The 22,274-nt window shown below is 47.8% G+C and overlaps 2 protein-coding genes across 2 annotated transcripts; both read right to left on the reverse strand.

Annotated features, from left to right (window-relative positions):
- Positions 1-5,509: 5,509 nt before the first annotated feature.
- Positions 5,510-11,003, reverse strand: kcnj2a (potassium inwardly rectifying channel subfamily J member 2a). Its single transcript, XM_079756720.1, has 2 exons — positions 10,869-11,003; positions 5,510-8,925 (listed from the first exon to the last, which is right to left on the reverse strand). Exons 1-2 carry the CDS (start codon positions 10,927-10,929, stop codon positions 7,367-7,369), a joined length of 1,620 nt encoding a protein of 539 aa, XP_079612846.1. The 5' UTR covers positions 10,930-11,003; the 3' UTR covers positions 5,510-7,366.
- Positions 11,004-12,576: 1,573 nt separating this feature from the next.
- Positions 12,577-19,125, reverse strand: kcnj16a (potassium inwardly rectifying channel subfamily J member 16a). Its single transcript, XM_079757111.1, has 2 exons — positions 18,999-19,125; positions 12,577-14,252 (listed from the first exon to the last, which is right to left on the reverse strand). Exon 2 carries the CDS (start codon positions 14,239-14,241, stop codon positions 12,898-12,900), a length of 1,344 nt encoding a protein of 447 aa, XP_079613237.1. The 5' UTR covers positions 14,242-14,252; positions 18,999-19,125; the 3' UTR covers positions 12,577-12,897.
- Between the last annotated feature and the right edge of the window lie 3,149 nt (positions 19,126-22,274).

Consider the following 22,274-nt stretch of genomic DNA (forward strand, 5'->3'; position numbering starts at 1 on the left):
GTCCATCAAGGGGCCCGAAGCAGGTCCTCTCCCCTGCACGGGTCCCAGAGCTAAACGGAGAACCCAGTGGTGGAGCCCCTCCTGATTGGGGGCTCCACCACTACCACCACCACCACCACCACCACCACCACCACCACCACCACCACCACCACCTCCACCACCACCACCACCACCACCACCTCTACCACCACCACCACCACCACCTCTACCACCACCTCCACCACCTCCACCACCTCCACCACCACCACCACCACCACCTCTACCACCACCTCCACCACCACCACCACCACCACCTCTACCACCACCTCCACCACCTCCACCACCACCACCCCCACCTCCACCACCACCTCCACCACCACCCCCACCTCCACCACCACCACAGTGTAGAAGGGGCCCCCGGGTTGAAGGAGATGCTGACTGTACGTAGGGTTAGAGGATCGGTCGAGCAGGAAAATGAGGCAGCAGAGTAATGTGTGTTTAGAAAAGATCTGACGTATTTGGTTCTCTTCCAGACTCTGGCGAGGTGGTATGGGATTGGTCGGAGGACAGGAAGATCAACCAATAGCAAGTTGTCAGGGAGGTGGATCTGGGATTATAACTCTAAGTCACTATCACTCACTATTTTCCAACCCCTAAACACAGTAAATGTGACCTTTGCGTTGATGTATCACAGTAAAGTACATTAAAATAACACAAAGAGGGAATCTAATGCTAAGTCAATATGCTGTTTATTAAATAACCAAACAGTACAAAGTGATTGATCAGACACTCGCATCGAGGAATATAAATCTCCTCGCTCACGTTTCGATGTGGCTTGGTTTCGTCATTACCCCCAAAAAGGGATTGAACATCTGCCGGCTTTTTTGAAAATATTTGGATCCCGGTGTAATAAACAGCGAAGGGAGAGAGCAAACGTTCGAAAACAGTGAGCGCACAGGAGTCGCGGCCGCCATGTATGTAAACATTGTCTTTTTTTTCAGCCTATGGCTACAGCCAATAGGCTGACCACGGAGCGACAAAGAGAGCCGTGCGTGTTTGGAATAGTTCTCATCTGGTCAGTGGCCCAGGAGATCAGACTCCCCCTCCCCCAATATGGCATCACACAAGGAATGTGAGGAGTTTAGAAAGTTTAGAAAAACGTTGGCTAATTTCCAGTGGAACAGGACACTTAAGGACTAACGTTGGAGTTGGCTGGCTGGTCTGCAGTCATCTAAGACATCGAGCCAGAAGAGCAGCATAAAGTACAATCTCTATCTGCTTGGTTTGTGTCCATATTTTGAGGTATTTAGAACTCGGTTTGTGGATCAGCTGGAACTCTACCAGAAGTTGGCTCTTTTTGTTTCGTTAGTGAAGAAGATTTCTTGGCCCAGCAGGGCAGTTTTTTTCTTTGTCACGCGTCGGATGAGTGCTGACTTTGGCCTTCACTTTGGCTCTCTCTGTTGACGAAACAAACCCTGAAGGGTTACACCAGTATAGAAAACGCCATTGTCTTCCCCTCCGCTCCACAAAGCCTCAATAGAATACCTCAGCAGGACCGCCAGTCAGCAGCAATTTACAGGGAATTCAGTGAATATGATAACGAGAGTGAAATAGAGATGTGCTGTCTAAGGTGTTTACAGGGAATTCAGTGAAAATGATAACGAGAGTGAAATAGAGATGTGCTGTCTAAGGTGTTTACAGGGAATTCAGTGAAAATGATAACGAGAGTGAAATAGAGATGTGCTGTCTAAGGTGTTTACAGGGAATTCAGTGAAAATGAAACAAGAGTGAAATAGAGATGTGCTGTCAAGGGACGAAGACACTTTTGTGTCCAATTGCGATTGTGTTTGGCCCGGCATCAAGGAGAAGTGAAATTGGCCAAGGTCATAGGAGGGCTAAAATGAGCGTCAGGGAATGTTTTTCCCTATGGAAAATTCCACCCTGGCCTGGGTTTGCGAACGTGGCCATGGTGTGTTGTAAAACGGCCATCATATGCACTTGGACAGCATCTGGTGTATGTTATGGCCCGGGTTGATTCTGCATCAGCTATTCCAGGTATTTCCACCTTTTGTAGAGAGCAGGACAGCGTAATGAGGACACGCTTGACTTAATCAGCTCAGTGCGGGACCAGCCTCCGCCTTCTTATTTTCCGTACATTCATACTATTTGGTGTGTTCATATAACAGGCTGCAATCACAATGTCTCACAAGCAAACTCTAGCTTTCTGTTCGTAACAGACTCAATATATGTACTCGTGGAAATATAAACCGTAACTATAATATAAAATGATATACAAATAATATAACCCTTAATATAAGTTCTAGTAAACTGAAAATTAATTTGCATACATTCTACTTGGACGTAGAGATAACTCCCTTCTTCGCTCTAACTGAAAGGTGTTAAGATAGTTAGCATTTCCAGTGCCACTGACTTCTTTGCTGTGCCGATTCCTTTAACTGTCTTGCAGCCCTGCAGACATCTCCACGCATCCATAGTGTTTTGCAAGTTGAAAGGAGATGTGGTCCATGGTCGACTCTGAGCCGAATCTGATGGCTTCAATCGTCTCCTAATGAACGTTCACTCCCAAGTAAAGTGTTGACCTTAATCACTGAGCAGTAATTGGATAAAGGGTCTTCGCAATGAAAGAGGACAGGACAGTCTAATAACCCCTGCACCAACAAAGACCAACTGGCTCTTTAAATAACCTCAACTCAAACACTTTGACACTAACAGTTAAGGTGGGGGATTCTCAGCAGCACGGCCCGTGACTCAATACAACGTCAAAGCCTCTGAATCCACTGCGAGTCTCTTCTGATAGGAGCGTCTGCTGAAGGCGTCAGCAGCAGCAGAAAGGCCCTTCGCCGGGGAGGACTCTCCAGAGCGCAGGAGCCTTTGTTTGTGAAGCCGCCGGGTCCGTGGAGAGGGACAGGAAGGGGTCAGCAGGAGCAGCAGACAAAACAGCAGCAGGGCCACAGGTCTGGCCGACAGCTCTGTCTGTCTGGGGCCTGCAGGTTCCCAGGAGCTTCAATGGAGGAGGGGGAGAAGGAGGGGGTTCCGCTCCTCGTCGCTGAAAGCAGGAGGGTGAGGTGTGTGTGGAGCCGTACATTGTTTGCTCCCACCACGTCTGGGGTGCAGTCCCAGCATGTGATAATATGATCTTTCAGAGCGTTTACGCGTTCATACCGGAGAGTTCTTAACCTCGTGGTGTTTACTCGGCGCGTATACAGTGTGATTGTTTTTGTAAACAGGGTGGGGGAGTGTGTGTGTGTGTGTGTGTGTGTGTGTGTGTGTGTGTGTGTGTGTGTGTGTGTGTGTGTGTGTGTGTGTGTGTGTGTGTGTGTGGTTGTCTGTGTGTCCGTGTGTGTTAGTGTGTGTATGTGTGTGTGTTAGTGTGTGTGAGTATGTGTTTGGGCACAAGTCTACCTAGATCAGTAAGGCCAGGCCGCTGCGGTCCGCTGTGCTCAACAATGCAACGTACTCTTCCTCCGACAGGAAGTCACCTCAATGTGCCTTTCCTGGTTGCAACTCACAATTAATAGTTCAATAAATAAATGCAATAATAAATGGTGGGACCGGAAAGTAAGTCCTTACTTTCCCACCAGCGAGGCCCCTGGGGACAAAGAGGGGCCCCCTTTAGTCCAAGGTAGGATCTTAAACATCCCTGGAAGAAAATAATCCACTCGCTTTATTCTCACAATCCTCCTATGAGACACCTGACTCCATCTTTGACCTGTAGAATCGTTTACCTTTACTTTGAAAACATTCAATCCAGTTTGTGTTGATTGCAGTAATAATATAAATATGATTCATAGTTATTTCTCTTTGTGTTTGTTTGCGGATCCTGCATGGTTACCTGCCTTGTGAAAAAACAATAAAGGGGTTACATACGCACACGCACGCACACACGCAAAACAGAGCATCGTGCGCACATACACTTATAATCATATAATCAACCTCACACACACACACACACACGCAAAACAGAGCATCGTGCGCACATACACTCATAATCAACCTCACACACACACACACACACACACACACACACACGCAAAACAGAGCATCGTGCGCACATACACTCATAATCAACCTCACACACACACACACACACACACACACACACACACACACACACACACACACACACACACACACACACACACACACACACACACACGCAAAACAGAGCATCATGCGCACATACACTCATAATCAACCTCACACACACACACACACACACGCACACACACACAAACCCGTTTATATCATATCCTCAACTCTGGCGGGCCCAGAAGTTGACATTAGTGTCAGTCTGTCTTAACTGTAAAGAGAGGAATTTTCCATTGACTTGGATGCAGCTCCAGATCCCATCGCCCCCTCCCCCCTCCCCCCGCTCCCTGGCCCTTCTGCCAGCAGCCGGCCCAGAGCAAGGTGAAGTGGTGAAAGGAGAGATAAGTGTTACCGTCATGCCTAGTAAATATGTTTCCACTGCTCTCCTTTCAAAGTGGAAAGCGATTCCCCTCGGTGACGCCTTCCTCCCCCCTCTTATCATCATCATTATTATTATCCTCATTATCATTATCGTTATTACCATTATTATTCCTCTATCACGTGGCTGTTTACCAAGCCGGTGGTCGCGGCTCCCGGATGGTGACATCATGACACAAACCACTCTGCCGAGTCGTCGTAGAATTCCCCTAAAAGCACACGCCGGATAGACCGGTCTACCCAGTGGACTGGAGCCACTGGAAGGCTCATCTAGCCAGCAAACATCTAGGTGGACACACCCACACGGGAGATGTCACCGAGCCACAGTGCAGGTCAGGTTCTGGAACGGCTGATCACATTACACTCCCCCCCCCCGATGGGGACCCAGGGCCCCTAAAAGAAATGAATTGCAGCTAAAGAATATTGTTTTGTCTTTCTTCTGCGTGGTCATGGTGGTCCTATACAATGATATCACGAACACACAGATACTTACTCTGCCAAGTGACAGGCACTCGGGCTCTGAGAGAGAGAGAGAGAGAGAGAGAGAGAGAGAGAGAGAGAGAGAGAGAGAGAGAGAGAGAGAGAGAGAGAGAGAGAGAGATTAATCTCTCTTTCGTGGAACCAAGAGGAGTTGGACTGGTTAGCATCACCGACGTGGACCGCTGCAGTGGATGAAGCCTTTGACGCGCTCCAACGCGCATCCCATCATAACATTGGCCTACTGGGCTGCAGCTGTGCCCTGGCCCTCAGCCAGTCCTAAGCTGTGTGTGCTTTTTGAACGTCGTTTTAGATATCACTAGGAAAGTGTTGGTGTAAGAAGGACACACTGTTTCCCCCGAAACAATGTTCGGAAAATCTTGTTAAATTTGATTCACTTATTCTTATTCTGTACAGGAACGGCATGTCAAGAATGCAAAATGCATACTATTATTAATATTCAATACGATTTTATTGAAAAAGAACAATATAACAGCATGTACAATAATAACAATATTATTAATACAAAAATCTGTACATTCCGTGATTTGCAGTACATTTGGAAGACTGATACACATTGACTACGACAGGAGGGATGTATTTACAGATATAGGAACTCTTAACCAAAAGGCCTTCCATCGTTTTCAAAAAGAGAGGGACTGAATATAGATTTTTTCCTTCATACCAGCTCTGGCGCCAAAGACCTCGAAATGTCAGGTTACAGTACAGTAAATGTGGCCATGAGCTATTCTGTGTGTGTGTGTGTGTGTGTGTGTGTGTGTGTGTGTGTGTGTGTGTATAAACACACAAAGACGCACAAGGACCACTTTGGTCAACTGACCATTAATGCCAGCCGAAAAGTGTTGGACTTAATTTTTCAGAATTAGGGATATATGGGAGATTGTCAAATAGATTCTGTCTCAGCCCTCCTAGCGAAGGAAACACACACCCTTTCCTCAAAGGTGCGTCTCTGAGTCATAACACTGTATCTGTAGCTCCATTGCCGATTCCTCTCAAGACAAAGACACTCTCTCATAATTCTGTGTAGAATTATCTCTTGGCTTTATAAGCGCTTCACCCCGGTGATCGTACAGCTCACGCTGTCATCGTTGCGCCTGTGTCTCCCTCTCTCCCCCCCACATTCAGCTGTGGTCTAAAGGCTCAAGGAGTGGCTCATGACTTATCAACTGATCCACACAAGTACAAGCTAAATTCTACGTGTTCTATTCATAACTGTTCCCCCCAATCTCGTTTATGACGAGTTGATGTTTGAGAGAAACACATGACTATGACAGTAATACTCTTTGGCATTCGGATGAAGAAAAACTAAACCTATGCGACCTTCTAGCAGCACTTTTTAACCCCTCTGCCTGGTTAAACTCTTTTGAACGCAAATGCTTACAATCCTGCTCAGGTACTTCATTACAACAGACATGTTTCTATCAGTTTGGGAAGCAAAGAATTACCATTCACCTCGATGAGTATCAAAGGGATAGGTTTGAGAACAGGCATTCTTGTGTCCGTCACAGTCTGCCTTGTCATTTGCGATAGACATATAAAAAAACAACATACAATGCAAGTCAAATTGCACTGGTTTGTCTTAATGGATTCCATTCCATACAGCACGCGTTTGGGACTCAATTGACCTTGTTTTGGTGTGAAAACAAGAGGTTGTCTAAACTTTTGACAGTGTGTCTTGCTGTGAGACCAGCTCATGGATATGGTATATCTGCTGAATTTTAAAGACTGTGTGAATCTCTTCAGAAAATATGGAGAGCACTGACTGGAAAAATCAGGGAAAAGCCACAAGTGCAAAATAGCAAGGAAAGTTTTCAGTGCTCAAAATGTCATAGACAAATTCGTTTCTTGTTGCTCTTATGCCATGCGATGTATCAAAATAAAAATATTTAAGGGTTATTTAATTTAACATTTCTTTTTCAATAATTGTCTGTTCATAAAAGACAACTCTATAGCAGCACTTGAGAACACACGTTCGTTAAACACACCGGTGTGTGTAACGTGTTTGTTTAATTTACTTGCTGGACAGGAAAAGAGAAGCCATGCCTGCATTTTTCAAGTCATCAGACCCCTCTTGGCCTATGTTACCTTGCAGTCGACACAAAACAGAGGCACACATTCATCACGGGCACTTGGTACAGAGAGCTCTGCCGTCAGCATGCACATGGTTCATAGTGCTGTCTTTTGTCATACTCGCACCCACACCTTGTCGTATGCAATCCAAGTAAAAAAAACAACAAAAAAACAATACAAAATAAAAGCTCTTCCAACAGCAGTACCATTAGCTGAACCGGTTCCTCATGAGCTCAGCTCATTGTGCCGTTCTGAGCGGGAGCTGCACGTCTTTCCCAGCAGGGAGTCCGCCTGCTGCTAGTCACAGATCAGAGATCAGAGATCAGAGCCCTCAGATCTCAGACTCTCGCCTCAGCGAGCGCGGCTCTAGCGGCACCGTGGGCGCCAGGTGATGGTGCTCCGTCTCGGAGATATTGTCCGCCTGCGTGCCGTCGGGGCCCACACTGCCGCCGTTGCCCTCGTCCGTGTCCTCCTTGCTCTCCAGCGCCATCTCGTTCTCGTAGCAGAAGGAGTTGGAGTTGGACAGGATGTACTTTTTCTCGGCCAGGTCCCGGGCGCTGCACAGCGGCGTGCTCTGCACCTCGTACGTCTTGTGGAAGTGCGTGTAGTCCACCTTGTAGTAGTTCTTCTCCTCGAAGAGCACCGGCTCGAAGCGGTGCCCCCACAGGATCTCAGAGGACAGATAGGAGCTGCGGCACTGCGTGGTCATGGCCGTGGCCTCCACCATGCCCTCCAGGATCACCACGATCTCGAACTCGGACGTCTCCAGCTCCTGCTTGCTCATGTCGTAGAAGGGGCTGTGCTCGTCGATCTGGTGCACGATGGTGATGGGCGACACCAGGAAGATGCGGTCCACGCCGCTGTCGAAGCCCACGTCGATGTCCATCTGGTCCAGCGGGATGAACTCGCCCTCGGCCGTGGTGCGCGACTGGAGGAGCTGCGCGCGCACGTGGGCCTCCACCAGGTGACTCTTCCTCAGGTTCCCCACGCGCCACATCAGACACAGCTTGCTGTCCCGCATGGCCACCGTGGCGTTGTGGCTGAACACCAGCGTCTCGTTCCTCTTCTTGGGCTTGGCCATCTTGGCCATGACGGCGCCGATGATGAAGGCGTCGATGATGCAGCCCACAATGCTCTGGAAGACCACCATGAACACGGCCACGGGACACTCGTCGGTCACGTAGCGGTAGCCGTAGCCGATGGTGGTCTGCGTCTCGATGGAGAACAGGAAGGCGGCGGTGAAGCTGCTCACGTTGGAGACGCACTTCTGGTCGTTAGTCTCCAAGTCCCCGTGGAAGATGGCCACCAGCCAGAAGATGCAGCCAAAGAACAGCCAGGACAGGATGAAGGCCAGGCAGAAGATGACAAACATCCACCTCCAGCGGATGTCCACGCAGGTGGTGAAGATGTCGGCCAGGTAGCGCTGGCCCTTCTCGCTGACGTGGACAAAGTGCACGTTGCAGTGGCCGTCCTTCTTGACGAATCTGCTCTGCGGCCGGTGCCGCGTCTGCACCTTCCCCTTCCCGTTCCCGTAGCCGTTGGGCACCGCCATGGTGGCGAGTTTCATTCCGTCCTCCTCTGATGACACAATGCTGTAGCGGTTGGATCGCACACTTCCCATCACCGCTGGCTGGGCGGGCTTAGCGGCTTCTGCTCTGGAAAACAGTCTGAGCTTCTGGAAGAAGCGTTGGAGAAACAGTTTCGAAGTGCTCTGGCGGGCCCGACGTAAGGAAGAAAATGGCGGCGCTGAGGCGGGGGAGGGGGGGGGCTGCCTCGTCGTCCTCGCAGGCCCCCTCGACGGACTCGCGACTCGGGAGGGTGTCCACAGGGCCGAAGATGAGGGTCTCACTCCTCTTTCATCCCAGGCCGGGACCTCATCAGTTTCCAGGGCTGTAGGGGACAGAGAAGGGTTTGGTTAGACCGGTGTGAGGGACTGGAACGATGTCGTGGTGTGACACACGTTTTAAATGGACATTGAATGTCTGTGAAAAAACTAAAAGGAAGTTCATGGAGAAAACCGACAAACTGGGACACTTTGCGAAATGGTTATCTCTAAAATACTAGGCTGCCACCTGCCGTGATTGACGGCCATGTGCCCCCTCAGCCCTGCAAACACAGCCTGAGAAAAGTCTTTAAAAACATGAGACTAGATAGCAGAGGGCATGGAAAACAAAAGCACATCTCTCCGGGCCATCGTGATTGGATTCAGCTTTGACTGCCTGTGTCGTTTAGCCCGCCTTGGCTCCTCTGTCCTCCCCGAAGGGGTCACTGGGTAAGTGGAGTGAGTCGTCATTGATGGCGTATTAAAAGAGCCGTTTGTTTTCCTTGGCTGCCGTCATGTTGATAGGATCATCTCTTGATGGGCTTGTGGGTTCGGAGGCTGCCATTGGATCCCATGAACCACATGGAACTTTCTCTGGTGTATATTTATCTTTCTTTTTTTTTTCTTTGTTTCAAACAAACCAAAATGATCCAGAAAGACACATCAATTGTCTAACTAGAATTCTGTCTGAACTGGCATGTGATTGGCTGTAGCAAATGGGTAAAAACACTGGCAGCAGGTGGTTTCAAGTCGAGGATGTCTGTCTTGTCACCTTCTTGTTTATCTCCTCACCACCACCACCGATTAAAAGTTGATTGAGTTGTTTACACATTTGGAGGAGTGCACCTTTCCAATCCGAGTGCAAAGTGTACGTTCAGGTTCATTTACGCCACCGGTTCGCAGTCTCTCTCTCTCTCTCTCTCTCTCTCTCTCTCTCTCGCTCTCTCGCTCTCTCGCTCTCTCGCTCTCAGCGGGCCGTGCAGCAGAGATGCCTGCAGCTTGTTGACTCGTCGAGGTGCCTCCGCTGGGACTCGTTCCGTCCCCGCAGCAGAACGGCGGTCCTGGGGGGCTTTTCAGGAACAGCTACGATCGCACTCATTAAATCCCTGAGTCTGTTTTACATGTCTTGGCTGTTGCCTTCCTGGCAACGAACATTTTGTGTCCATATCGTAGGGCATTTCTTTCTTTTATTTTCTAAGAATCGTACCTCTCCGTATCACAGAGTGTTAGGTATTTAAGTAATAGTATAAATAATGAAATTGGTATGTTGTATTGGAACTTAGCCTTTAAAGGACCAATGAATGACAACTGCATTTGGGATAGAGTCAAACTTTTACTTTTTCTTCCATCTTTGTCGGTCGGGGGGGGGGGGGGGAGGGGGGGGGGGGGAGGGGGGGGGGGGGGGTGATACATAAAACAAAAATGAACCGATTTTCCGTTGATCTAAAACAAAGCTGCTGGTCCAGCTCCACGACTCGGATAGAGAGGCGCCGCTGCAGCCAGAAGCAAAGGCGACAAATGTTAACAGGTGCGGGGAGAATGGGGACTGACTTCTGACGCAATCACCACACGCCCCTTCCATACAAATTACCGCACCATTTGAGACAAAGACAACGAAAAAATTATCATTCATTTAAAAACCAACATGACCTGCTGACTCATTTGTGATGGATGATTTATCCACCGTTGCTATAGCGCAGACGCTTTTAAAAGTTGTGCAACTACATTTTTTATCCTTAATCTTGACTCTCTGAGAATAGTTGTGATCAGGAAAGTAGAATACGAGTGCATTATATTCAAACGATCGCTCGGTGGCCGCAACACAGAAACAACATCATCCACGGATCCTTGGAATTGTTCATCGGTAGATCTACGCATATCCAAACCTCGACGTTGAAGCCCATGCAATGCTGGCACTGCAACGACGTGTCATATTTTAACTGAACCCTGTGAGTAAAACAAGCACGGCTTTCCGTTAAGTTTAAAAAGTCACGGTTTGATCTGTGCTTACCTGTTACGCATTGGCAAGCCGGAGCAGATGGTGAGTGATATAGTCCAGGCGGCTTTTGCATTGACTGTCCTCGTGTGGTGGACACTGGTGGCTGCTGTTGTTGTTGTTTATTTAAGGCGAATGGGTGTCAGTATCAGCATCCCTCGTACCTCCGGATGAGCGCTCTGGACAATGTGCGTCGCGGATACTTCTTCAAAGCATTTTAAATAGAACACACCGGCTGGCCCTGCCCCCGTGGCTCCGCAGCCAATCAGCGAAGAGAGAGAGAGAAGCGAGGGAGCGAACCAAACTTATTTTCTTTGACGACGTTTCTTTATGGACCGCATGGTCCGAATGAAACACTGCGTAAAATAATAACAAAGCAATAAGAAATGAATTCGCCCCATAAAAGAAATACACACACAAAGTAATAGACCACAACAGATCCCTCGTAATATATAATTAGGGAGGCAGCACACTGCCAGCAGTGAGTTTTTCTCCCGCTAAGAATCTGCGCAATAGACTTCCTATTTTTAAAACCCTTTTCTTCTCCCTCACGAGACCTATACGCTTCCTGGTCCAGCAATCAACACCTGCCCTAGGATGCATGTTGAAGGGCCGAACCGGGGCGCCGTTCGGTGCAGCCACTCATATTTTAGATTTATCTTTTGTTTTTGTGCAGCTTATTCTTTAATGTCTGCATGGAAAATGTGTTCTGTCGGAAAGAGTGACTCACTCAATAAAAACCCCTACATGCTTGTATTATGATATGACTCCTTCTCCACTGGGATATCAAGTTGCTGAGGATGTTTAGGCTATGCATCTGTTGCTTATAATTTTAGGCCAGACATTGGTGGTGATCGACAGCACTTTCACCGGGATGTCCTGTAATTGCGTGGCTAAATGACGCGTACTGGGTGCACGGGAGTGTGATGAAGGTAAGCCACATCGACATCCTTCATCCTTCGTTCATATCACTTCCTTCAGCGGCCACTATTTATAGCGGTACACGTCCTCGGTGTAATTGAGTTGTGTTGGTGAATGGACGCTGCAGGCATCGGACTGCTTCCTGGAGACCACAAGGTGGTGGGCCAGAGGCTAAAATGAATCACACGCACGCACGCAAACATGCACGCGTGCTTGCACACGCACGAACAGACACACGCGTGCACACGCGAAGGCAAACATGCAGGCGTGCTTGCACACGCACGCACACACTCACTTTTATTTTTTTACACAGGTATCTGAACTTTTCGTCTCACCTTGGGGAATGGTACCTGGGTTATGTGTGGTGTATAGATGTATTTCCGCCTGGCTAGAGACATAGGCCTTAAAGCAGTAAGCTTCACAATGGCATCTGCTAATGCTCATGGGATATGTATGCCCAGTGCATATTGAACTTAGAATTGAGACCTTTTATGACATGGACAGCCCAGGCCATGGTATCAGCTTTAAGGGGGGTCACTTATTGTGTTGGGGTTTATTTTGTATACTATAGCATCGTTAAATACTGTGAATTATACAACCCAACATTACCAACAATGGTCAAATACAAATCAACTTGATTTTTAAAATTAATTAGAACAAAGTTTTAATTACAGAAGATTAAGTCAATAAAAAACCAATAAAGTTTTAGATGAGAGTAACACAAGTCTAATCACTGTTGGTGTCTGTGGTAGCCCCCCCCCCCCCCGTTTTCTATACAAAGCAACCCAGATACAAGCTCACACGGTATTTACAATTTAAATCTGCACCGTAAAACATTCAAACATTTCACAAGTCAAGTTGTACTTTTCCATTAACCAACCTTTTATTTTTTGGGATGATATTGGCCTATTCGAAAATAAATCCCACAACATAGAAATAATACACATTTTCTAACTAGCTAACTTTCCTCTTCCTCTCTTGGCTTCTCTTCAACTCCTAAATCTCTCAGTGATGAACCCCATGGCGGCCCTGTCTCCCACCCAGCTCCCCTGGGTGCCCTGTCTCCCAGCCTGGCTCCCTGGGGGCTGCTCCTCCCTCCCTCCTCCTCCTGCTGAGTTCAGGGTCATGTGTGGCTGAGCTCCGCCGGGGGGCTCAAAGTGTTCTGGTGGTGCTGCCGGTACTCCTCCTCTGTCAGGGTCTTTTCCAGCTCCGCCCCCGGCTCTGCCTCCAAGACCTCGTCCCTCACCAGCTCCACGGTGACCGACGGCGGCTTGAGGCACGCCCCCCGGCCGTCCGGTGGCGGGGAGGGGCGGGGCGAGGGGCGGGGCGAGGGGCGGGGCGAGGGGTACGGCGAGTGGCCGGGCGGCGGCGAGGGGGTCCCCCGCAGCGAGAAGCGCGGCGAGCGGCGCGGCGAGTGGCGCGGCGACGGCTGCAGCAGCTTCCTGCGCTCGTAGGCCTCGGCGCTGATGACGGGCACCAGCACGCGTGCCGTGTGGTGGAACATGCTGTAGTCCACGCGGTAGTGGCGCCGTGTCACCAGCATCATGTCCTGGAACAGCTGCCCCCACAGGATCTCCGGCGGGATGTAGGAGGTGCGCGTCTGGTGCAGGATGCCGGTGTAGTCGTCGGTGTAGGTGAAGGACACCACCAGCTCGAAGTCGTCCTTGCCCAGGTCCTCCATGGTGCTGGCGTACAGAGGGCTGCGGCTGTCGATGCGGTGCGTGATGATGGTGGGCGTGACCAGGATGATGTCGCTCTGCTGCAGCTCCAGGTCCTTGTAGGTCACGTCCACGCGGCCGGTGGCGTGCAGCGTGGAGCGTACCATCTGGGCGCGCGTGGTGCCCTCCACCATGTGGTTCCGGCGGAAGTCACCCACGCGCCAGGACAGGCACAGGAAGCCGTCGGTGAGGTTGACCACGGCGCAGTGGCTGAAGCCGATGGTCTGCGCGCGCTTGCGGGCCGACGCCATCTTGGCCACCACGATGCCGATGACGAAGGTGTCGATGACGCAGCTGATGACGTCCTGCACCGTCACCACCACGATGGCCACCATGCAGTTCTCTGACATGCCCCGGAAGCCGTAGCCGATGGTGGTCTGCGTCTCCAGGCTGAACAGGAAGGCGGCAGTGAAGCTGCGCACATGGTACATGCAGGGCTCGTTGAGCTCGCCGCGCAGGTCTCCGTTGGCCAGTGCGATGACCCAGTACAGGATGCCGAAGAACAGCCAGGACAGGATGTAGGACAGCGCGAAGATCAGGAACATGACGCGCCATCGGATCTCCACCAGCGTGGTGAAGATGTCCGTGACATACAGCAGCCAGGGCTCGGGTACGTGGCGGAACAGCACGTTGCAGCCGCCCTCCTTGCGGACGTAGCGGAGACGCTTGTGCTGGCGGCCATTCTCCGTGGTCACGCTCAGGGCGGCGGTCTCATCGCCGTGGCCAACCGTGGCGTACTGTTTGCACATCCTGGCAACGTCTGCGGGGCGGAGAGGGAACATCGAACATCACATGTTAGTGTTTGCATTTCTTATCATACATTATGGTTATGCCGAGGGCGTAGGTCTGGGTCGATGGTCTTGTGTGAGAAAGCGTTGTGGGCGTTTGGAGTCGATGCGTTGGGTACAGATATTAAGAGTGGGAACATCATAGCTGCACTGAGGAACAGTATGAACACGCCAAACGACGCATGTGGCACCAGAGAGACATCCACCATCCTAGAGTAGAGCACAATAACACAGGAACTTCTCGCTGAGAGTTTGGCTTGGTGTTTCTCCTCTCCCTGGCTGATACTACCAAATGTGGATTTTTTTAAAGTAGCGGTCAAATTTGCTAATGTTGTTTATCCGTTTTGAATAAGGATTGTTTTTGTCAGGGGTAGGGCGAACCCACAAGGTTGTGTGGGAAAGAATCAATAGAGCAATGCAGGTCAGGACATCTGGAGCAGGCAAAGCGAACTATCAATGAAACCCAAAGGGCCATTAACAGAACTAATCCCAGCACTGGATTGTCGCACGTCTTGCAAATGATTCTTGAAGAAAATATGTTTGCATTTTTTTCAATTGCATATTTTGATACAGTTATTGTGGCAGAGACGAAAGCTAAGCTTGATTGTGTTTATACACAGAGACCAAAGCACAGTACACACACAGGCCGGGTTGTATGCTGGGTTTCCATAAGTTTAAAAAGAGGCGGAAGAAAACATATTGAACAGACGACTTAGCAGTCCAGATTTGGCAAAGCTCAGCCATTAAAAATGGAAAAAGTCCAACTATATCTTTTAATGTATTTGTTTAACGCACTGACCCGTTACTTCCACTCCTAATACTTTGGGACTTCACTGATATTCCAACAAAGGCAGATTCCATGTGTCGTTCTCATGCAGAAGATGGACCACATGGCCCTGCTCTTACCTAAGCCAAGCTTGCCCACTTTCCGTCTTCTTTTTTTTCCAACCACTATTGTTGGAGGAAATAATTATCAATGGAGTCCTCAGAGTATCAGAATGATTGGCTGACCGCTGGAAATCTACCTCTCGCTGACCCCGCTCTCATTCAAAGACGAATGCATTTCAAACGTCTCACAACAAACGCAGCAGTGATGCAGGAAAGACACGAGTGTTTCACTGGATTTGTTTCCATTGTGGGTTCTTCTCATAATCTCAGTCTCGTGTTTGCTTTCATATCTTCAACATGTGTTCGCGTTTGACTCTCTGTACTTCCACTGCGTTTAAGGTCTTATTCTGACCCCGTCTGGGAAGGTTCACCATTCACTATCCTCCATTCCGCTTGGTGTTGCTGTGGAGCTCCTCTGATCTGCACATGCCCCTGTTGTCTCTGTTTTCAGTGTAATGTAATCTCAGATACTCCGAGGTAACGATAGCTCTGAATGAATGGCCGTGTTGCTTTCTGTCGTCCCGTTCTAGCGCATGTGTGCTACGTGTGAAAGGTTGCCTGTGTTGTCATAACATCGCCCTCTGCACAAGTGCACACACAAGGACGGGTCAGGGCGGAGGATGTTAGAGTGACAGCGCTCACTGGCACGGGATGATGCTGACCGCTCAACAGGGATGGCGATTAAGGAACGGTAGTAAACAGCTTACTGCACACCCCAGCGTTATCACAGGCGCAAGAATTAATGAATGGATTAAGGCTGTCTTCAGGGATTGCCGCCGTGCAGCACGTAATGCAGGTTAAACGCGCGTCTGTACAACAAACATGTCGGCACAATAAACAGACACCAAGGCCTGAAGCACGGCAACAAATAAATAGAGAAGGGATCTGCTGTGTGACGTTCCTCTGTATCTCTGGGAGATGAGTCAACCCTTAGGATAACTGTTCCCCGCGGTCAACGCTTATAAACCGAAGACCTGAGCCCCTTCTCTCTGGGGTGGGGTCCAGCAGAGGGTTGTCCCGGGGCCAGAGGGAAACCGCACAGGACTGAACCTAGGGAAGGGCGAGCGAGGGAAAAACAACCAGTGGAAACTGGAAGGGCCTGACGGCGCAATCTGGGGCCCGGGGAAGGATCGATCGGGGCCAAACCACGGAGAGAGCATCCTCCTCTACGCCCAAACGGAGGTCTGAACCGCCGCTATCTGACGGGACAGGGGCCTCTGGGTGAACGAGGTCATGGGGTAGAGTGAACGAGGTCATGGGGTAGAGTGAACGAGGTCATGGGGTAGAGTGAACGAGGTCATGGGGTAGAGTGAACGAGGTCATGGGGGTAGAGTGAACGAGGTCATGGGGTAGAGTGAACGAGGTCATGGGGTAGAGTGAACGAGGTCATGGGGTAGAGTGAACGAGGTCATGGGGTAGAGTGAACGAGGTCATGGGGTAGAGTGAACGAGGTCATGGGGTAGAGTGAACGAGGTCATGGGGTAGAGTGAACGAGGTCATGGGGTAGAGTGAACGAGGTCATGGGGTGATGCAGTCGGGGCCTCGCTCTACGTGACACAACATCAGAAGGTGAACACATGAACAAGAAGGACATGAGATTGATATTGTTCAACAAAAGTTAAGAGATTTCAATTTTTTATTATTGAGTTTGTTTTAGCTCAAAAAATGGGGTAAAGCAAAAGTCATGACATGGACCTATCTAACTTGTCACATGATAGAATACATAATATTATTATTTAGAAATGACACTAACTCTATCGGATATTTTATTGCTTTAAAATGTATTTGATTTTACCACGGATATATGCACAAATAAAGTTTTGTCTACAATATTATAGCCATAATTTTTCTGTTTTTCATATTTTACTTAAATTCTAGGCATTTGAGTAAGCTGAAACCACAAATTAAAGCCCTACAGCAAGACAGAATTGGGATGAATGCATCACCATTTAAAACTGGCCTTATACCTTCACTAAACTAAAGTAGAACATTAACAAAATATCACAATGACCTTTGAAAATTATGTAAAATTGCATTAATTAAAAATCATGTCAATATCGTACAGTGGTTTAAAAATGGAACCAGGGAGTTTCCATCAGTTCTACCCCATCGTGTCTATACTAACAGTCATAAATGTATGCTCATGGCTAGTATAGACGCCATTGAAATGACACACTCTGTTGAATAGCTTAACAGCCATCATCCGTTTTTGTATCATGTGCCTCTGTTGAGACAGACAACCCTGAACGTTTCCACTGAGGAATTGACCCACTAGGTCGGGCTGTTCTCCCAACGACCGGACCCCTTCTCCGAAGGACCTCGTGGCTTCAAACAGGCCCCTCTGTGTACACAACACTGGGCCTGGTGCTGAACAGACACTACCAACACTGGCCGTGCCCTTTGGCACAGAGTCCGTCAGCACTAGCAGGGGGAACACAGCCTGTGTGCTGGAAGACGCCGTTTCAATCAAAGCTTTCCGTAGTGAGAGGGTTTTAGAGAGGAGGCACCTTTTGTTTGATTGTTGCTCAACTACCGATGAGGGGAAAAAGCTTTGGGGTCAATACGTGTGTCATTCATTCAGAGTGGTGAATCAAATTATTGGAGGCAGCTGAGGCAATTAACATATTTCTTTCCGAAAACATTTGCGGCCCCATAACAACGACATTACAGGCTAGCTGACAGGGAAACATGGCGACTCACTGGATGTAGAGCACTGGAATGGTAATACGCCCACGGATGGCTGGTTTTAGTGATCGTGGGCCTTTCATCTACTAACTGACCTTCAGCTGTACTGTAGCTCAACTCTCCTACCTGTTGGCTCAGACCTCTAACGGATAATGATTTACTGAACAACCGATTGACCAGTGTTGTGGTGCCCAGAATCACAACAGCGGAGACCTCTCTAGCCTCTCTATTGTAGTTCTAATTTAAATGGTTTTACATTGGACACAAGTTTGGACACAGAAATTTATGTCACACTTTTTACGTTTTAATTGTTCTTGGCTTAAAAGGGTGTAGAATCACTGCAGGTGGAGTAATTAGTCCTAATGGCTTGGCAGATTTGAATATATAATAAAATGTTAAATTAATGTGAATCAAAGCAAATTTATGGAGAAACAACCTTCAGAGACAAGCCTTGTCTCCAGGTGATGTTAAGAAGCTAAATATGAAGACGTGTATTTATGAAACAGACTCTCTGCTCTTGCGTCAACAACGATTTAGCGCCAACATCACAAACCACAAAGGAGACAATCTCTATTTTTAAGGTGCTATGAAAGATACTAATATTATGCAGTTCAACAAAATAAGTTATCCTTTAGAGGAACATTGTAAAACCTCCATGTCCAGCTTACCACCGTCAAATCTGGGCTTTTGTACGTGAACAAAAGGATGAATTAAGCCTTTCAGGGATCACATTTCATTGCTGGCTTTGTTCTTGTTGTCAGATTACCGCTTCTTGTGTTGACTACAACACTTCTTTATGTCACCAACAACTTTACACCTCAGAAAGAAAACGCTGTAACTCACTGTGTGGCTAAGCCCCAAAAACAGCACTGAGGAAAGTTATGAAGGACATTACAAATTGCCACATAGTGAGGTTGAAGTTGTAATAAAATACTCAGGTTTATTTGTATCAGTGCTCAAACTAAATATTTCCCAAAAAACACAATATACACACTTCCATATTTGCAACGTTTGACAATGACCTATAAAAGCAGCGCTGCAAAAGTCCAACAGATACAACCGCACACATACCCAAAAAATCTACAAATGAACAGCTTGTGGGTTGGGTCAGCTGTGTAGCTTATTGTTAAAGAATGAGTTCCTACCTGGAGACTGAAGTTCAGAGTGCTGCTGACCAGAGAGCAGGGCTGTCCCAGAGTGAACCAGAGCTCCGTACCTGTCACAGCAGACGAGCTTACCTGCTGCTCTGCAATCACTGGAGATGAACGCCTCCCTCGGATATATGATGGACACTGAGGGGGGGTGTGTGTGTGCGTGTGTGTGTGTGTGTGTGTGTGTGTGTGTGTGTGTGTGGATAGTCTATAGGGATACCTGTATTTTTGCTTTGTGCATGTGTTTTGGGCATTTACTCGGCCCATGGGCGTGTCCGTATTTGTGTGTGTGTGTGTGTGTGTGTGTGTGTGTGTGTGTGTGTGTGTGTGTGTGTGTGTGTGTGTGTGTGTGTGTGTGTGTGTGTGTGTGTGTGTGTGTGTGTGTGTGTGTGTGACTTCACTCTAATAACAGATTACTATTTACTATTACCCCATAGCCATAAAGCCGTGGCCATTACCTCATTCCCTTCGTCTCAAGGTAAAGAAAACGATTCCACCTGAAACAATGCCCATGCTTCCCCTCAAACTGTCTCAGGTTCAACATCAAGGATTTCTTATGTAATGAGATAATGGGAGTGCTGATTACTTTGTTTGTGGCTCGTGTCTATTATTGTGCCCAAGACAACATTGCAAGAAATAATTATCCGCTGTTTGATTCAGTAATGTAAACCAAGGCAATGAGGTGGAATAAAGTAAACATCAATAAAGATTAAGAATAAATAATAAAGAATAAAGATTTTGTCGAGGATGAGAGAACCACTCGAGGACTTTGGTACGTTTAAGTACCCCCTTTCACAGAGGTGGGCATTTACACTGTATTTCCTAGTTTAACCCCTTGTTATTGATAGATTGATCCCATGTTCAGATTAATGTCTGTATCCAATTAATGTGAGACAGCTATACCAGAAGAGCGTTTTTGTGTATTATTAATGGTAGACATCATAGTTAGTGCAACACAACCACCTTAGACCTGGCTTCTTACGAGGCATTTACAATCTATCTGTACCCACACTTTCAAAGACAGGCACTCTGATTAACTTTGGATAAACTGTTTAACCACCGGGCTGCCTTGTGGGTGTACTCTTGACCTGCATACATAATTGTTGGATGAATATCCCGCAATTATCTAGAGCGATTTTTTTAATCACAATTGCAATCCCTTGACTCCCCTGGAGAAACCCCACCTGCCTGGCCTCGTTCCCGTCCTAGCTGCTTTGTGCTGCCCCGTTTGTTCCTGCTGTTGGTGCTTTCTGCGCCTCAGATGTCCTGAATGTCAGTGTCCGGACTCGTTTGGGTCTTAATCCTCTGTCCCTACAGTATGGGATTGTTCTCTGTTCATACCTAGAAGAACAGTGTAACTCAGGTTTCACATGCATGCATGCCTGTACACGTACACGCACGCACGCACGCACACACACACACACACACACACACACACACACACACACACACACACACACACACACACACACACACACACACACACACACAAACAGACTCTCACTCTCTCGCTCTCGCTCTCTCGTGGGAGAAATTGACTGGTTCACATTATGTGAAAGAAGGTTACTTTTATTTTTCAACCCAAAGATAGAGCTGAGGCGAGTGAAATCTGACACGTTTCCGTTATGGTTATTTTAATGTTTCCAGCATCTTCATCTTACTGATTGAACCATATCTACTCTATAGCATAATGTCTGTGAATATAAAATGTAAAGCAGTTCTGAGGAGTGCAACCTTTAGAGATTTGAAACAATTTGTGATGCCAATGTGCCACTCTATCTGAAAAATTTGTGAGTTAAGTTGGAATATAAAAAAATAGAATATATAGCATCCATAAATTAAGATAAGAGCTACTATTTGTGTATTGGTTCTTAGAAATGGCATAGCCATCCGTCTCCTATAGATAATATATAGTGAGTTTTCTGAGAAGAGTTAACTGTACTGCTGATCTACAGTTAAGACCGCTTCCAAATAATTTCCTCCCAATCAGAGATAGGATTAGCATCTCCTCCCTGATTGGTTCAAGGAACCATCATGCCTGTCAATCACAGGTTCCGCAACTTCTCAATGGCGGAGAATCCTTGTGAGGGAGGGTTCAGAGAGGGTGGTGACCTTTTTTCGGGGTTGTTTCAGTTTTGCTTTCAAGTCTTGCTTTCTTCTGCACTTTTCTGCTCCCTTTCTTTCCAACTGCTGAATCGTACCTCGCGCGGTGTTAATAGATAGCGATGAGCTAATGAGAGAGAGCCAGGGGCGGTTCTAAGGGGGGGGCAGCAAGGGCCAGTGCCCCCGTAAAACTGAGCTCGTACCCCCCAGTGGCCCCCCTCCAAACGTTTTTTTTTTCCTTTTAGCTCCGTCCGGACGGGGGTCGATTGCTTGCGATGGTGTGGCACTGACGCACAAGGTAGAACTTGAGATTTATAATATATCATTCTGACTTTATTGCTGCTGGTGATGTATGATACTGAGTGGTTTGATGTCAGTGAAGGAAACCCAAAATGTTGTAAAATTGACAATTGCTTTAACCAATAAAACATTTCAAATGTATAATATTGTCAATGGCTGTAACTGAAGGAACCACTTAATACTATGCTACTGGAATAAATGCTGTAACGGGAAAAAGCCAATTATTGTATATTGTGTTTTTGAATGCCGTTACTTAGTACTAAACTAAATATTTTGCGTCCCGGGTTCAATGTGCCCCTCCAACAAAACAACTGGCCCCAGTCTGGCCCCCCCCAAGAAAATTGGTCTAGAAGTGCCCCTGGAGAGAGCTGGTCCGGGCGGCTTGCTCCCCAACCAGCCCTCCCTGGCTTCCACTCCAGGACCTTCTGGAGATCAGAATAGACTCGCAGCCTAATTGCCCTCTATCTGTTCACACTCTCCTTAAGGTGTGAACGCGCTCATTAAGTCCTGCACCGCTGAAACTCGACAACAGAGCACTCCCTATTGGCCAGGTGACGAAGGTGACGTCCATTTTTGTGATTCTGCGGTGAACCAGCGAACGAGACAGAGTTCTGTCTTGTTCAGAGTTCTGTGATAAAAGTAGCTAAAATCATAACATTTAATAGAGATACATTATGAACAACAGGACCAGAAAGACCCTTTGTTCTTTGGCTGTTTTGAGGTGTAAGACAGCATAACATAACAATAATAACATACATATCCTCCTAAATGAATCATGTGTTTGAAGCAGAGGTTTGTCAAACTGTCCGCTCTACATTAATTCACGGTTGATCTCTTTGATTGAACGTCTCAATGACCAAGTAGTGA

This window comes from Pollachius pollachius, assembly GCF_949987615.1.
Source record: "Pollachius pollachius genome assembly, chromosome: 19".
In the NCBI taxonomy this organism is placed as follows: Eukaryota; Metazoa; Chordata; class Actinopteri; order Gadiformes; family Gadidae; genus Pollachius; species Pollachius pollachius.

What these genes read in the sequence shown, in the direction of transcription:
- kcnj2a (XM_079756720.1), bottom strand. Translation starts at nt 10,929, where the DNA reads ATGCAAAAGCCGCCTGGACTATATCACTCACCATCTGCTCCGGCTTGC. An exon ending in GGCTTGCCAATGCGTAACAG is followed by an intron (nt 8,926 to 10,868) that starts GTAAGCACAGAT and finishes TGTCCCCTACAG; the next exon opens with CCCTGGAAACTGATGAGGTC.
- kcnj16a (XM_079757111.1), bottom strand. Translation starts at nt 14,241, where the DNA reads ATGTGCAAACAGTACGCCACGGTTGGCCACGGCGATGAGACCGCCGCC.